This window comes from Ruditapes philippinarum, unplaced genomic scaffold (genome assembly GCF_026571515.1).
Source record: "Ruditapes philippinarum isolate M1 unplaced genomic scaffold, ASM2657151v2 ctg4220_1_1_1_1, whole genome shotgun sequence".
Taxonomy (NCBI): domain Eukaryota; kingdom Metazoa; phylum Mollusca; class Bivalvia; order Venerida; family Veneridae; genus Ruditapes; species Ruditapes philippinarum.
In genome coordinates, this window is record NW_026864623.1 from 76,652 (window position 1) to 95,613 (window position 18,962).

General features: G+C 33.3%; 1 protein-coding gene across 1 annotated transcript; it reads right to left on the reverse strand.

The window, feature by feature from the left end:
* Window positions 1-2,267: 2,267 nt before the first annotated feature.
* Window positions 2,268-18,652, reverse strand: LOC132726292 (uncharacterized). The gene is made up of 4 exons (XM_060711598.1): window positions 18,390-18,652; window positions 12,529-12,556; window positions 11,452-11,569; window positions 2,268-2,826 (listed from the first exon to the last, which is right to left on the reverse strand). Exons 1-4 carry the CDS (start codon window positions 18,456-18,458, stop codon window positions 2,268-2,270), a joined length of 774 nt encoding a protein of 257 aa, XP_060567581.1. The 5' UTR covers window positions 18,459-18,652.
* Between the last annotated feature and the right edge of the window lie 310 nt (window positions 18,653-18,962).

Here is an 18,962-nt window from a genome sequence, read left to right on the forward strand (position 1 = left end):
AATTGAGCGGAAATAGATTTTCCTATTTTTAGAAAGAAGACCTTTAATCTTGATCAATCACTTGGGGGAAAACCCCAATCTTCACTCCCTTGGTATAAAGCTACCCATTAGTTTACAACCAAGTTTCAGTGTCAAAAGCCAAAGCAAACTAAAGTTATTATACGGAAACTTAACGTTGAAGTCCGCTTCACAAACGCCTTTCGCCGACTTCGAATTACAAACGAACCAGTTTTTGTTTGAAAAACCCCAGGTTTAAAAAAATCTTTAATTAAAAAAATAAAGGCATCCAGTACAAAAATTTACGGGGAATTTGATATAACATCATACCCATTTAAGCATTGTGTCATGTTTTACATCTTTCAAGTTCCAAAAATGGCATGTAAATGGCAGGTAGGTGGCTTAAAACGGCCAACAGTAAAACCCAATAATTTTTCGCGCGTTAACTATCTGACATACACACGGGTAGAAAAAGTAATTACTTTTTTGGTGTTTAAAAACGGATAAAAAATATATAATAATAAACTGGATCATACTTTTTCAGTTAGACAAAAACAAATAAGCCTATAAAATTCACAAGAAAAAAACATAAAAAATCCCAAGCAACTGCCCACCACTTACCAAGTTAAAATAAAAAATAAGAACGAAATGTCTTAAAAAATCCCCGATATCTCTTCACTTAAAATTTATTTTTTAGATAAGAAACGCAAGGGAAGTATCCGAAACAATTTCCAAACATTATATTTTTAACTAGAAAATATATCTTGTTAAACAGATAATTTAAAAACACAAAAAATCTTTAGATAAACAGATAATTATCTGTTTTTTAACTTGTAATTTTTGGCAGTACTGGGCACTACTGTTAGCGCCTCGTCCAAAATATAGGTTTAACAGCTGTACTCCTCCTACAGAAATAATAAATTAGGTCTACTTCAAACCAAGCAAAGATTTTTTTCTGTTTTGACTTGAAATATTATACTAGTAATTATATGTACAAATGTATACTTCATTCGTATTAGACCAATGTTAAAATATAAATATGCTTTTCCTGATGCCAGCAGGTAGAGCGAACTAAAATGATATTTAGCTGTTTTATGTTCTAAATATTGAGTAGATTTCTTTTTGAATAATGTGAATTAAACATCAGATCAATTTCTTTTATGTCTAACAATAAGATCCCTTTTAAAATTGTTTTTAAAATGTTTTTCCCGTACTAACCCTTTAATTTTTCTGTCCAAAAAAGAGTAGCAAATTTGGTCTTAAAATTTTAAAGGGCCCCCTAAAAGGGAAACACAGTCCCCTTTAAAAATTTTGGGGAATTGGGGAATTTTAAACCCAAATAATACAAAAAGGGCCCAAATAGGGGTTATAGAAAAAAATCAAAATCTGAATAAACTAATAGACAAAACTAGGTGACCAAAAAATTTTAACAAACCAAATCTGGGACACGTTTTTTAGTTAAACATAGTGATATTAAAAAACTTACATGATTTAAAAATTCCGGGAAAAAACTTTTTCTGAGGGAAAAAATTTCCCGTTTGGGCCCCTCAACGGAAACCCAGGGGAAACTTGGGTGTTCCAACACACTAGACCAAATTTCCACTATTTTTTATAAAGGAAAAATGGGCTACTTCACAAATTCGTACATATTTTACATATTCATATTGTCAATGTAATTGGCAAGTACGATATTATTTGTAAATAAGGGGTCTGTACACTACTGCACTCCACCAAGATGACATTAATAACTACAATAATATCGACAATACCCCCCCCCCCCCCAAAAAAAAAAAAAAAAAAAAATAATCTACAGCAATGGGCAACAAAACACTCACATTTTAGCATTGCTTCAGTGAAGAAACATTGTTTGATTGCGCAATAAAACAATTACGTCATTTTATTTCACTGTAGAAATCTGTATAGCATCACCATCTACCGCAATAAGACTGGATGTTGATCTGTCATATATTATAGGGTTGGAGATAGATTTTCTTTTCATGCCAACTATTGTTGTCATTGAATAAGTACCATCACTTTCAATTTGTATAATATGACCTTCACCGTCACAGACCCAATGAACTGTAACCGTTTCCCGATGATAACATACCAATTCTACTGGTGGGAATTCGAGAAATTTATGCCAATGGATCATACTGGAGAAATCAAAGTTTGAATAAACGGGGGAAACCCCAAAACTGTCGTTTGGTGCAACTGATGTCTGTGCAATCATTTAAAAATTTCAACCCTTCATAAAACTTCATCTATTGCTATCACTTGATACCACATGACCGCTTCTCATTTGTACAGTAAATAATATCACCATTATCGCTTACCGTCATACTTGTTCCCATATTTTTGTACACTATTGTACATTCTGGCAGCACAAAGAGTCTACGTACTTTTGTTTCATCAATGGTATAAGAAAAGATAGTACTGCCATTAAATGCATAAATCTTATCCCCATGACAGGCCAAGTGTTGCACTTTTTCTATCAAAGTAACTTTTTGTTCCAGAATGTTTAAGTTTTTGGCATCTATAAACCGTAGTTGGTCGTCAATTTCATTAAGAGCAACTTCATTGTTACCTACGTAACACATGCCTGCTGTTTGGAAGTTGATGAAAACACAACTTAGTATAGTATGAAAAGTTTTATTGAATTTACACAGTTTAAACCCGTACATTGACTCAAGCTGTGCAAGATACTCTCCATTAGGTAGTGCGCATAATGTTACTATTCTATCTCCTAGTTTCAGTGACTCCTTTACTACAATAGATACCGGTTTATCGTATGTATGTCTTTCTGTACATTTCCGTAGCCCTGGACACTTCCTATAAGAAAATAATGAGTATAAATTCGTATTCAATTTTATCTCAAATCTTATATTTAAAAGGACCTACAAAATTGTAATATCTAGGTAGGTAAATGTGCATAATAGTGTTAGATGTTATGTAAGTTAATTTAATTATAAAAACTGATATGCGATTCTGAACCACATATACATTAATGTTAGTATCTATACAATAACCCTTGAATAAGGTTATTCATATAAAAGTTTGTAGTACTATTTTCTGTCAGTGAAAATAATAAAGAACTCTGAACTTTAATTCATTTTCAATGAATGAAGAAACTATTTTTAATTCATTTTCGGTTTGATTATATAATCTACATATTTTAACAAATAACCGTTAGGAACAGACATAAGTATTTGGCAAGTGGATAGCTTACACAATAAATGAAACAACTTGTTTGACTCTAGATCCCAAAGATCTCGAGTTTGACCCTGTACTTCTCAAAGTAAAAATATTTGACAGTAATTCCATAATGACTATAACAACATTTTTGCACCCGTTACACATAACTAGAACTATTAGCATCCATCATTACCTTTGTCATTATTTATGGTCAATCACTTCTTTGAAATATATTTTTTTCTTTCAGCTTATTTTCCATCGGAAAAATGAGAAATGTCAGTATAAGTAACATTTTCATCAATCTGATAATCACTCACCATTTGCATAATAAAGTATGAATAACAGCAATTTTAAATACTAGAAAGGTTTTTGTCACAAAAACATACATCTCCCAAAACAAGGTATGGTACTGATAACTCCCGTGAAGTTTCATCAGCAGTTTGACCTGTGAAAGCCGGACAAGATGTTCATATTTATAGCACTGGGGCCATTTTGTGCAACCAAGCGGAACGTGCCGGCGATGTACACAACAAGGGATGGTACTGGTCACTCCTGAGAAGTTCAATTTAAATCCCGCCAGCAGTTTGACCTGTGAAGGCCGGACAAGCTAAATGCAGACAGACGGACGGACAGTCAGACAGACGACAAAGGCAAAAACAATATGTCTCTATAAACTTTATTATTGAAACTAAATTCCGTTCTTAAAAATTTGGCCTTTGTATGGATTGATGGATTTTTTTTATCTTTCCTTGGCGGACAAAATATATTAAAATATATATTCTTCGAGAACAATAACATACCTGAAATTTATTTATGAATAGCAAAACTTGCGGAAATGTTTACAACGTTTACCTGTTAAAGCATTGTTAGATTTTCCTAATAGTTGTTTATGGAATACTATACTTGTTACTTACCGCAAACAATTAAGGCAATATAATGTCTTTATACATGTAGTTGATATTTTTTTTTGCACTTTAGATGCTAAGGGCAAATTTAATACATATTTTAAATTTTTAAAAATTGTATTGAAAAAATGTCGAGAAAAAACAGACTGCTTATAAAATGCAATGAAAATGGCATATTTATATCACAAAATAGGTTAACAGTAATTGCAGGCAAAAGTTGACTCCCAAAGGGTTTAAAATTTTACAATCTTATACAGGTCCCCTAATTCAATGTCGAATATCAAAGCTCTAGATTTCTCCTTTTCAGAAAATATTTTTAAGCTTTTTCTAAATGTGCATAATGAATATCAATGACTTCCCTGGGCAGGGCCAATTTTAACCAAAATACTTTAATTTAAACAAGAGGGCAATGATGGTCCTGAATCACTCACAAGAAAAAAAATTGCTTTGTTTTAGTGTTAGAAATAATTTTAAGTAAAGGCTATAGACTTTAGTCAAATTAATGTTGGCAAATTTGATAAAAAAAAACACCTTTTAGAATACAACAGATAAAGTTTGGTGATCATCCATCCAAAAATTCAGTAGAAGATCTTTAAAGATGTTTAATGGTTTTTCCATTTTTAAATTTAGCGGCCCCCTAAATGGGCCAATCACATTAACATGAGCAAACTTGATAAAAGATTACCAAAGACTGCTACAGACAAAGCTAGTTTTGTAATCATCTATTAATCATCAATTAGTTCATTTGAAGAAGATATTTAAAGATTTTTCTGTTTTAATCATGTTGACCCCTAAAAGGGGCCATTTGAAATGATATGAGCAAGTGTGTGAGCTATAGACCAAGTTTGAAGAAAATATGCCAAGCAGTATCAGAGAAGAAGATGAATGTAGACGCGGGACGACAACCGATGGACAACGGACGCTTGCGCGTCCACCTTTGATACTAAAAGCTCACCGGTACTGGTGAGCTAACAATCATAGAAAGAGGTCTACAACACAATGTTTCATGCCAAAACTCTAACCTCTAACCTATATGAACAACTTTGGTAGAGGACCTAAGGTTGATTTTATAAATGTATACCAAATATCAAAGCACTAAGCCTTGAACATACAGAAAAGAAGATTTCTTAAGTTTGTTTCTGTATGTATAAAATGAAAATCAATACCCCCAAGGAAGGGCCAATTTTGATCCCATGACTATAATTTGAACACTTTTTATACAGAGCCACTACACAATGTTTCATGCCAAATATCTAACCTTTAGCCTTTGTCATTCCAGAGAAGAAGTGTTTTTAGTTTTGACTATATACATGTAAGGAAAACCAACGAACCCCGGGATGGCGTCAATTTTAATTCTAGAGACAAAAATTTAAACAATTTTGATAGAGGACATATATATGATATCATATACCAAATATCAATGCTCGAAGCCTTTTATTTCTTGACAGGTATATTTTTTAAGTTTTTACTATATAAACATAATGAAAATCAATGACCCCAGCTCTATAATTTGAACAATCTTGGTAGACGTCTACCAGACAATGCCTTATGCAAATAAAATCTATAATATAGGCCTTGTGAGTCTCTGAATGTTTCAAAATTCAAAATTGTACCAGTTCATGTTAAATGTTGAATTCGGCTTAAGCCGGTGCTAGGGGGCGTGGACGGTAGTTTGTATTTGACAGTGCCGTCCATGAACATGCACACTCAAACCGAGCCTGCAACATCTTCAATTTTGTCGTATTTGGGCTTTCTGTAGGGATTCTTATTTCCTCTATTTTAGAAGATTTTCTTTTGTTTTTTTTTATTTCTGAAAACCAGATCTTTGCATGGAATCATACTCTTTGAACAACTTTGTAATCTCTTCACCAATACACGCACACGCACGCACACACACACACAGGTGAATCGCTATACAAAATCTCGACACACAAAAAAACCCCCAGAAAATCGGCAAATCAAGTCAATAATTAGCGTGTCTTAATCATTGTGCTTTCGTGTTTTTATCTTCGTCCATTTGTGTTTTCGCGAGTTCGTTCTTTGTCTTTTTTAATCTTCGTACTTTAGTATTTTTGTCTTCTGGTGCACATTTTCAGAACAGTAGATTTATTAAAGAAAATTAAAGAAAAACAAGAGCTGTCACTGAAAAAAGAAAATGATGGAAGCTTTGACATAAATTCTGGAATATTTGCCAAAATATGGTAAGATACACCCGACCGCATTTGATAACTATCATTCCTAAAATTTCATTGAAATTCCATTTGTATGAGAAATAGTCTAAAAAATTCTTACTAAAAGAATTCAACATCAAGAGCCGATGGCTGTGCGAAAAAAAATCATGACACATGCATGCAATGCACAACTTAGCTTTGATAATCATGACACCTTGCAAACGATTTTTATAAATGTTCACTGAAATGTCCCAAGTGGTTTTGGATAAAATTCATTTACTTTAAAATCAAGATACTAGGCACAAATAGGCTTGGTGACAAATAATCCTGCAAAGTGTCACTGAAATCGTTACATGAGTTTTGGAGATGTAGCATGGACAAGCTTATTGTACTCAAAAATAGATCATTAAGGTCCATAACTGTGCCAAGAAATCAGAATATCAAGAGAGTATGCACAACTGGGTTTGGTGACATATAAACCGGTGGCTTTTGAGATAAAGCAAATACAGATTACTTCATCCGAAAATTGACCATTTAGGGTTCATAACTGTGCCAAAAAAATCAAGTAGAAAATCAAGAGACTATGCACAACATGGCGACAAACAAATACTCTGAACTTTAACCAGCTAGTGGAGATGAAGCTTTTACAAGCTTACTTTACTTGTAAACCGACCATTAATGGGGACAAGCTTAGAACTCGAAAATGACCATCAGGAGACCAAAAAAGTAGAGGAAAATCAGGAACACTATGCACAACTAGGCATGGTGACAATCATTCTTGTGAAGTTTCAGTGCAATCCACCCAGTGGTTTTTGAGATGTAGCATGGACAAGCTTATTTTACCTGAAAAAGACCATAAGAGGGCATAACTGTGCAAAAGAATTATAGCAGAATATCAAGAAATTATTTACAACTAGGCTTGATGACAAACAATCCCGTGAAATTTTCTGAAATCCCCCGACGGTTTTGGGGATAAAATATGATAAACAAGATCGACAAGGAAAGGCGGCATTCAATGAACGCAGCCACACCAACATGCTTACTTTACTTGAAAATTAACCATTAGGGGGACATAACTGTACAAAAGAAAATCAAGCAGAAATCAAGAAATTATGCACAACTAGACTTTGTGACAAACAATCCTGTAAAATTTTTAAGGAAATCCCTCCTGTGCTTTGCGAGGTGTAACATGGAAAGCTTATTGTACTAAAAACAGACCATTAAGGAGCCATAACTGTGCCAAAGAACCAAGCAGAATATCAAGAATATGCATAATTAGGTGTATTGTTAACAATCCTGTGAAATATGTTAAACAAGATCAACAAGGAAAGACGGCGTTCAATGAACGCAGACCCCACACGATCTAGCAAATAATACATAAGGAGAAATAATTAGTAACTGATAAGGAACTCAAAGAAAAAAAGTAAATGATTGAATAATAGGCCTATAAAGTGAAAGGGCACAGGGGAAGGGGACAGGAAACCCGGTGAAGGGGGGGGGGGGTAAATAAAGGAAACAAAAACTAGGGGTAAAGTTGAAGATACTTACGGTAGACGAGAAAACAACAAGGGACACAAAAGTGTCACCAAAACAGTTTTACATGAAGTTTAACAGAAATCCCACAAGCGAAAAATCAAGAGGGCTAATGGCCCCTTACTATATTGTTACGGAATGAACTCTATTGTTTTCTTTTATCTGTTTACAGTTAGATTCCCCCTATCCCTTTACGGTCTTGCGGACCCCTTCGGGGGCATAAAGTTTAAGTTTTTCCTATTTTAATTTTAGAGGTCTGTCTTGTCACACTTGTTGTTTTGTCAAGTATGAATCATTTCTATAAATAAATGAAAGAGTTAAAATATTGTGACAGTCAATGTCATATCTAAATTATTCCACAGGTCTGTTTCGTCACAAGTGTTGTTTTACCGACGTATGAATCAATCAGTACTTAAAGTACAAAATTATGACAACTTAACCGAAACTCAATACGTTGACCTTTGCGGTGAGGGTAATTTAAAGTTCAAGGTCAAGGTCAGTTTAAACTTTCAGAAGGTCTTGTCCAAAAGGTTGTTTTGTCCAAGGATGAAAATTATCCATGGATAAATTACTAAGTTACAGCCAACTATAGCGATGATCAGCGAAAATGTAATTATTTGACCATCAAGGTCAAGGTCATACGTGAGTCAACGGCAATTTGAGTTTTGATATAAATAAAGGTCCTGACCTAAAAGATGTTGTGGCGAAATACTAAGTTAATCCATGTATAAAAAACATAATTATAGCCAGTTACAGAAACAAGATGGCCATGGTGGGCTTGAAATCGCTCATCTGAATATAATAACTCTCCATGACAAGGAACAAGTAATACTGTAAACTAGAAACAAAAGCAGATTAAAATCTAAATCTTAAATTAATACCAAAAAGGTTCACACAGTATTTGAAATGATGGAAGTGTGAAAACATTACATGTTGCTATTGCTAAGGGAAAACAACCATAGACATTCACTTGAGGTTGTTTCATGCTAAATATCTGATCTCTAACTCTTTTGATTTTTGAAAAGAATTTTAAATTATTCATTATGTTTGTTTGGTGGCAAGTCTTATTTTGTCAAATCAGTACATAAATAACACAATTATGACAATTTAACCATCGCGTTTTCACCATCGTTCCATCATGCATTGCGGGTAAGAACGAAATGATCAAAAATGTCGATCAGCACATATGCCCCCTTTCTAGCCATTGTCTCATACCATTGGTAATTTTTGTTATAGAAACTTGCCATAAATAGGTACAAGGAGTGTTAAGATATGAAAAAGATAAATAATGACCAATGTATAACCTGAAAGCGAATGAAAGCTATCATTAGTAAGTTATACAAATTGGAGGCTAGATTGAATAAAAAATATATATTATCAAAGAAATGCCATTGTGATCTTGAAGCACCCCCGGCAAACTGTCGCTCCACTTCAAAATTGTGGTGCACGGTAAAACGAGCGAACGGCATTTCCGAGATAGAGCGGAAGCCCGATTTAAACGGATAATTGTAAGTGTTGTTTATGTTTATGTCTTGTTATTCATTTAAATTGTATTGTATAATTGTATCTACTATTTATAGCCAATAAAATATGTGAAACATAAAAACTAAGTGATTAATAGTTTTGACCTTGACCTTAGACCTAGTGACCCCATAATCAGAAGTGGTCATCTTTTAGTGTTGATCAATTAAACTGTACGGCACAAAGACTTGATAACATTTAGTTTTGAAGGTAATGAGTGGTCCCTTTGACAATAACCTTCGGCCTAGTGACCCCAAAATCAATAGGAATCATGTACTAGTTATGACCAATCAGTATGTGAAATATGAAGACTTTATGATAAATAGTTTTATAGTTATTAGCGGAAATCACATCTTCGAAAGGGGGAGGGGGCGCTGGGAAGGGCATAATAAATCACGATTGTCCAAAGAGAACGCCATAAAAAAGTGTTATTATAATCTTAAAGTTTTATAAGAAAAAACAAGACATTGATCAAAATTATTTACGTTTGGTGTTAACTTGAGAGTATGCTAGAGTATGCTAATGTATGCTACTATATTTAAAACAAGGAGGCATTGGCCCAAAAAGCACTCACTGCCTGAAGACAGACTATTTATGTTATGGCCGATTTTGACACTAGAGACCAGCTTTGAACAACTTTGGTGTAGGTCATATAGATGATATTATATACCAAATATCAAAGCTCTAAGCCTTATACCTTCAGAAAAGGAGAGCTTTAAAGTTTTTACTATAAGTACATAATGAAAATTACCGACTTCCTCTATGGCGCGGCCAAGTTTTACCATAGGGCTATAATGTGAACAATCTTGGTAAAGATCTACTTTACAATGTTTCGTGTCAAGTATCTTATCTCTAGCCTTTGTGAATTCAGAGGAGATGATTTTTTAATATTTACTATACTTACTAAACCTATGCCCCACCCCCGGCGGGCCCTATTTTGATACTTTTGAGAAAATTTGAAAAACTTTAATAGAGGAAGTTAGGATAATATTATATACATATTTAAGGTCTAAGCCTTGTACCTTTACATAAGATGACTTTTTAAGTTTTTACTATATACATATAAGGATAACATATGACACCCTGGAGGGGAATCAATTTTGACCCAAGGGCTGTAATTGAAACAATCTTAGTAGAAGTCTACTAAACAATGTTTCATGCCAAATATCTAACCTCTGCTTTTGTAGCTTTTGTCAATTCCGAGGGGAAGACTTTTTAAGTTGTTTACCTTACCAACCGGGCTTGGTCAGTTTTGAACCCAGGGCTATAATTTGAACAACTTTTGTAGAGGACCAAAAGATGATATTATTTATAAAATATTTAAGCTCTAAGCCTTGTTCCTTAAGACAAGACGTTGTGCTCAGGTAAGCTTAAAATGAAGCCAAAATTAAGAGTAAAATTGATTATTAGATATTTAACACGAAATTGCTAAACATTCAAATATTCAAAATTTTCTTAACCCTTTGATACTATATATATGATATAATAATCTTTGTCATTTAAATGTTGTAAACGGATTGAAATAAAAGTACCTCTTATTAATTAAAATGACATATACCGAAAGGCAAAGAAAAGGAAAGTGCGAAGACAAAAACGGATAATAACTAAAGCGCAAAATATCAAACGAGCGAAGACGATAACACGAAAGTACCACGATGACGATGCGGAGTCACGGTGACAAAAACGTGATAATTATCGATGTGAATTTATCGAGTTTTTGTCACCATGTCTACGCCTTTTCATTATAGTACTTTTACATGTTTGCATTTTGTCCATACGATTTTTTTGCGGTTCATCTCCGTCCCTTATTGTTTTCGTCTTGGCTCTTTCGTATTTTCAACTTTTCGCGGTTTAATTTTCTTCAAGCATGCGCGATGGCCCTAATGTAAAACCGTAGTTAACAAAAACGGAATTCTTTTTAAATCTTTGTTATTGCTAACACCAATGGAAAACAAACCTTTATGTTAGTATGAATCTGGATAAATTAATCTACCATTTTATGTGAAGCATTATCTTCGAATATAACAATACATGCTTTTCTTTCATAATCTTCCCTATGTGATGTAAAATCAGATTGTTACTCATGATTAAATATATAAAGTAAATGTATGTTCTCATAAATTATTAATTACCTATGTTCTTTTTCCATACAAGATTTGCAAAAAGAGATTGCATGATCTATGCAAAGCCATGCGCTTATAGTACCGTCATGTTTCTCACACATAATGTCCATCGTCTTATTGATTTTTTCTAAACGGAAAAGAAACATACATTCATGGATTAATCAAAATATCAATGGAATCTGTAGAAAGTTTTCCAGTTCAAGGCTTACAGAAGAGTTTACACACAACATAAACTATTGAAAGCATGTACAAACTAAATAATTGTTAACATAAAGATGCTATAGTAGAAGATAAACATGTAAATTATATTGTTAATTTCAAAATAAGAACTAAAAAAAGAAACAATGTACATTTAATCTTTTGTTAACTGTTGCTATCTGGACACATATTATACCAGGTTTTAAAAAAAAATTGAAGAGACATTAATAAAAGACTAATGCATTTGACAAGTAGAATGGCAAAATATTTCTACCAACTGTGTTGCTAAAGGAATATCAAAGAAGGGTATGAGAAACAAATTTTGGTGAAAACCGCTTTAGATGACAATTCTGGTAATTTGCAAACTTTGTTACAGATCTTAAAGAGGATGGGAAATTATGTACAGTTAAACATCAAAGATCAGTTTGACATCAATTCATATTTGAATATCGTAAGTTAGTATTCACGTTACAAATGCCTCCTTAAGAACCTGATTTACAAGCATATTAGACTTTCCCTTGCTTTTCTGTTAACCATTGGATCAGAGCTATCCATAATGCCAACTTATTTACCTATATTAATTTAACAGTGCATTAAAGACGTTGTAACTGTTGAGGAATGGCTACAACAGCAGATCAGCTGACATATCTTTGACCTTTGATTTAGTCAGAAAGTGGTCTAAAGTTTAAATCCAAATTGCTTCTACATGGTTACACATATCCTTGCCCCGTAGGAACGCGCTGATTGTTCTACTATATCTCTCTCTTCGGAACATCTTGTATATACTTAATAATTAAGGACATGGTAAACAAAACCCACTTCAAAATTACCTGGTTTTATTGCAAAAGAAATGCGATATAAACATGGCAAAAGTATACTTATACTTACCATCTAACCTTTCCTTCAATAGTCGGTTCTATATTACAAAAAAGAAAAGCAGTATTATTAAATTGCTACATTTTTTTATCAAAATTACATTTTGGATATCTACCGAAGCAATTTTTGAAAGACAAGAAAAGAAAATAAGTCAGTATAAAAGACACCATATTGTATACAAAATATATTCGCCAATATATTGATGCTTTTATGGATAATTTTTTTTTTAAGAATCTGACCAAGATATATAACACTGATACAGATTAGAGAATCTCAGAATGTTGTGTGTAAATTAGAAACCATTCTTGTCAAGATTTTTCATTATAATTTACACAAAATATCCGGTTTATATACACAAAAAATGAGGACGAAAACACGGAAACACAAATAAGCGAAAATGCGCGAAAGTACGACGCCTAAAATGGGAAGACAAAAAAAACCCATAAAAACTCAAGTCGATAATTATCGCGTTTTCGTCATCATCATCATCATTTTTTGATGTTTTCGTGTGTTCGTCCGTTCGTGTTCTCGCAGTTTAGTTCTTTTGTGTTTGCGTCTTAGAACTTTCGTGTTTTTGTATTTTTGCTTTCCGGTACGCATGTGCAGGACATAAATATTGCCTAACAAATGAACACGATTTTTTAAAATAATTTTCAAAGAAGCTTTAATAGTTTTTATTTAAATCTGTATGTTTTAAATATAAAATAGAAATGTATCCATAGGACACGGGTGCCCCCACATTCCACTGTTTTGTCAATCTTATGACTCTAGGTCAAATATTTTTGGGCTACATGTGCCACAAGTTGAAAATTAAAAATCTTTTACTAAGTAAAAGGCAAGAACTCTACAAATATTGAATAAATTCACAAGCGAACCCAAGGTGCATAAGCACACATGTTTACCAACATTCTTGTTAACTTTCAGGCCTACAGGTAAAATACTTTTTGAGCTATGCACGAACAAGTTGAAAATTGTAAGATTGTTTACTTAGTCAAGGATAATAATTCTAAAAATACTAAAAATACTCACACGAAAATATCCAGGTGCACAACTTCACATGCTGAGCAACATTCCTGTAAGGTTTCATGACTCAAGGTCAAATACTTTTTGAGTTACATGCGACACAAGTAGAAAATTGAAAAAATTTATAAGTCAATGGCAATAACTTTAAAAATACTAAATATATCCACAAGAAATTACCCAGGTGCACCACTACACATGCTGATCAACATATCTGTAAAGTTTCATGACTCTAGGTCAAATAAGTTTTGAGGTACGTGCGACACAAAATGAGAACGGACGGACAAGGGTAAATCTAAATGGGGGAACAAAAAAGACATTTATCAAACTTGTTTAATAGGTTTATTAACAAACGTTCAAAACATTAAATTGATGTTTGAAAACCGCAATAACTGCCTTTGCATTATGTAATGTATTCTTAGATTTATTTTATATAATCATATTTGTTATCCTTAACATAATATCAAATGAAGCTTAAGTAGGTAGATAAACAAACATGCAAACGTACGTACGTACGCACAGACAGACTGACAGATCGACCGATCGTCCGTTCAGCCTATCAATACAAAGTTTAAATTGAATCAAGTCAAATCATTTAATAGTAAATACATGATTGCTATAATGTTCATGTCAAGACTCGTTGATGATAATAGAATATCTTTTGTCAGACAGCGAGCAATCAATGTGCCTTTAAATAATTATACTGACATGTACCGGATGGGGAAAACACCAACGTACGAAGACGAAAACGCAAACAAACAGAACGGCGACAACACAAGGGACAAAGACAAAAACGGGTAAACGCAGAAAAAACGATGAAAAAGAAGGAAGATGCGAAGACGAAAATTCGATAATTATCGTCTAGAATATGAATAGTTTTCGTGTTTTCGTCATCGTATCTTTTCATTTTAAAATCCTTTCTGTCAAACTGCGGATATGGACCTCGAACACAATAGCAAGAATACACAAAATCCACGCTAACAAACTTTACATGATAATTTAATTCTGGGAGTGGTTGATTAAGTTTATTCAAATATATCAATATATCCTTTCAAAGTCAACGTAAATTTATAGACATAAATGTAAGTTATACATTTTAATATACTTCTTATAATGGTTGTAGAGACCGAAATTAAATAAAAATGTTGACATTTATTCGGATTTGATTATCGTTGTCCATCAGTGGTCATGTTTAAATTGATAATGATTGTAAGACATATATTCAATCATAATTTTACAAAAATAGATAAACCTCTAAAATCAAGTGGTAGAACCACTTCAAATCCGTATCTTATCCGAAATAACTCACTGCAGCTTTGGAACAGTTCCTCCTGACGCTAACAAAAATCAAAATGATCATGACAAAATAGAACAATATCGCTTTTACGCCAATTTTTTTACATTTTTCATTAATTATCGTATTTAAATCGGTATGAACAGATGAATAAGGCGTATTGGATCATTCAAGCGCATTGTCCGGTGTCTACCGGAATACGGCATTTAGTGTGGTGCTTCAACACTTATTTTGTCTCACTCATTTAGTCCGAAGTTATTTTGAATAATAGCTGAGATGTTCCGATTGCTCATCTTTATCATTGTTTATTAGTATTTTGCATTTCGTCTTCGTCAATCCGTGTTTATCGTCTTTAATCGTATATTATTCCATCCACAGTCGATGGAACTAAAGGAACACCGTACTGTTCCTCATTTACAGCAAATGATTTACAACTATTATCACTCAGACAGCAGTAATATTATGTCAATGTACGAGTATAGTTTTAAATATGTTTATTAACTTAAAAATATGTGTTATTACCTATAATTCAGTATTAACCTGTTTTAAATCCTAAAGTATATGTCAACAAAAAATTCTACTTATGGAATGTTTATTTAAATAAAACTAATTTAAGTCAGCTTATATGCCAATTAATGAAGGTGTTCATTCATAAGTTATGTCATTGAAACCGCTGAAAATGTTTGTTTATCAAATGCAAAATCTCGTATATCAAAATAATCTTTTCAAAGAAAGGATGTTTCATGTTTTCAATACGATAGTGTCCGACTAAAACAACTTTAAGTAAAACACAGTTACAATACGTGCAACGAAAACAACACATGATATAAATCCGCATTTCAATACATTTAAATAAACAAGAGGGCCAAGATGGCCGTAGATCGCTCACCTGACCCATCGAACTCATCAGAGCAATTACCTAGACAAGCATTCTGACCAAGTTTCATGACAGGTGAAAAAATATGTGACCCCTAGACTGTTAACAAAGTTTTTCCATATTTAAGTAGTGTGACCTAGTTTTTGATCCCAGGTGACCCATATTCAAACTTGACGTTGAAATCATCAACCAATTTCCAGGATATTTGGATCAAAACAGTTGCCACTAGAATGTTAACAAGGTTTTTTTCTAAATTGGGCTCCTGTGACCTTGTTTTTTATTAGAGATGGCCGATGTTCAAACTCATTCGAACATATATATAGACAAGCATTATGACCAAGTGTGATGACAATGCAGTCAAAAAGGTGACCACTACAGTGTTTACAAGTTGTTTCCATATCTTGGCGTTGTGACTTAGTTTTTTACGCCAGGTGACCCATATTCGAACTTGACCTGGAAATCATCAAAACAAACTTTCAGATCAATTTTCAGGATATTTTGATCAAAACAGTAGCCACTAGAGTGTTAACGATATCTTTCTGTTTTTAACTTCTGTGACCTCGTTTTTCATTCGAGATGAGCGATGTTCAAACTAGAGTGTTAACTAGATATTTCTATCTCCTCCGAGATAAAACATGTTCGAAATCATCCGAGCAATTACCTAGTCAATCATCCTGACCAAGTTTAATGACAAAAATGTGACCAATAGAGAGTTAACAAGGTTTTACAATATTTGGGCAGTGTGACCTAGTTTTTGACCCCAAGTGACCTATATTCAAACTGGACCTAGAAATCACCAAAACAAACTTTCAGACTAATTTCCAGGATAATTGGATCAAAACAGTAGCCACTAGAGTGTTAACACGATTTTTCTATTTTTAGCTCCTGTGACCTAGTTTTCATCCAAGATGAATCATGTTCGAACTCATCCGAGTAATTACCTATTTAAGCCCCCCGACCACATTTGATGACAATTAAGTAAAAAATGTGACCACTAGAGTGTTTTTTCCATATCTGGCCTGTGTGGCCTATTTTTTGACCCGAGGCTACCCATATTCGAATTTGTCCTAAAAATCATAAAAAACAAAGTTTCAGACCAATTTTCAGAATATATGGAACAAAACAGTAGCCACTAGAGTGTTAACTAGATATTTCTATCTCCTGTGAACTAGTTTTACATCCGAAATAAAACATGTTCGAACTCATCCGAGCAGTTACCTAGACAAGCATCCTGACAAGTTTAATGACAATTGAGTCAATAATGTGACCACTAAAGTGTTAACAAGGTTTTTTTTTTCTATATTTGAGAAATCATCAACACAAACATCATACCAATTTCCAGGATATTGGGATCAAAACAGAAGCCATTAGAGTGTTTTTAGAGATTTTTATTTTTAGCTCATGTGACCTAGTTTTTCATCCGAGATGACCCATGTTCGAACTCATCCGAGCATTTACCAAGAAAAACATCATGACCAAGTTTGATGAGTCAAAAACGTGACCACTAGAGTGTTAACAAGGTTTTTCCATATTTAGGCGGCGTGACCTAGTTTTTGACCCCAAGTGACCTATATTCGAACTTGAACTAGAAATCATCAAAACAAACTTTCAGACTAATTTCCAGGATATTTGGAACAAACATTAGCCACTAGAGTGTTAACAAGACTTTTCAATTTTTAGCTCCTGTGACCTTGTTTTTCATCAGAAATGAATCATGTTGAACGCATCCGAGCAATTACCTAGATAACAATCCTGACCAAATTGGATGACAATTGAGTCAAACATGTGACCAATAGAGTGTTTACACTGTTTTTTTTCTATTTTAAGCTCCTGTGACCTAGTTTTATATCCGAGATAACCCATGTTCAAACTTATCCGAGCAATTACGTACACAAGCATTCTGACTAAGTTTGATGACAAATGAGTCAAAAATGTGACCACTAGAGTGTTAACGAGGTTTGTCTATTTTTAGGTCCTGTGACCTAGTTTTTCATTCGAGATGTCCCATGTTCGAACTCATTCGAGCTATTACATAGACAATCATTCCGACAAAGTTTAATGATGATTAAGGCAAAAATGTGACCGCTAAAGTGTTAACGAACAAATGTGGACGGGCGACGGACGACAGACGACGGACGACATTCAACGTTCTTAAAAGCTCACCCTGAACTAGCTCAGGTGAGCTTAAAAGTCTGAACCTGAAAAATAATCAAAGCGCCAAGGCAGCAATATAAGTTCTGGTAACATGTTTGACGAAATGTATTTAAGTCCTTACAAGCTCGGACATTAGTTTATTCGTAGTCCAATGCATTCAATTTAACAACTAAAGGTGAATGTAAAGGTAAGCCCAATAAATTTGCATTCACTACATGGATTTTTTTTCCAGTAGATAAGCGCTAAAAGTTTTCTTTTTAAGTGATGTATTTTTAACTGGGAAAAACTAAATTATATACTTTTGCCTTTTAAAATGAACATGAGAACGTTTACGGATATTATAAAGGATATAAAACGACATGGTTAGTATAGTAAGTAACATCAAAATAAAATCCAAACATAAAACCTCAATGCCAGTACATATATTGAATTAAAGAGTCAAACAAAGTTTTTAAAGAATCACACTGCGTTAATTAAACTTTGTGGTTAACTATGTGGTATATATGTGTGGTATTAGGCTGTTTATACCTGACTATAAGCATCTTCTAGTTTCTCTGTAAATTCCTCCATGGCTTTGGCTCGACTATCCCTCTTCATTTTTTCTATTTCCTCTCTTGTGTTTATATCAATTTGATTGTTTTGTAGCTGTGAAAAACAGAATATGAAATAAACGGATTTAAAAGTGCTAAAAATATATGAAGCACACTATATCTTTATCAAAAGTAAGCATACAGTTTATTTGCATGTATAGACTGATTAAGACATATAGAACTACAAATAAGAATACAATTTAATTCAAGAAAAAAGGCATAAAATGGTCAACTAGATGAAGTTATTAACGAAGTATATACATGTGGTTAAATACAGACAATGATCATTTGTCTCAATCATACAGTCATGTTTTACTCACACAAACATTGAAAGTATAATTCTTCCCACAAAAAAACAAATATGAAAAGAGTCAAATGTAGACATGGAAAGATGCACCTGTTTTGATTCCAATTATTTTTTACATTAATAGTTCAATACCAGGGCTCTAAACCAAATCACCTCCTGGACCTAAGAGATGCATAGATTCCAGTAATTCAAACAAATTGTGTC

Excerpts from the sequence above, each read along its gene's own strand:
- LOC132726292 (XM_060711598.1), bottom strand. The coding sequence starts at position 18,458 with ATGAAGAGGGATAGTCGAGCCAAAGCCATGGAGGAATTTACAGAGAAA. Across the intron at positions 12,557-18,389 it reads TAGAAGATGCTTATAGTCAG|AACCGACTATTGAAGGAAAG; the intron begins GTATAAACAGCC and ends TTTGTAATATAG. Across the intron at positions 11,570-12,528 it reads ATTGAAGGAAAGGTTAGATG|AAAAAATCAATAAGACGATG; the intron begins GTAAGTATAAGT and ends TTTTCCGTTTAG.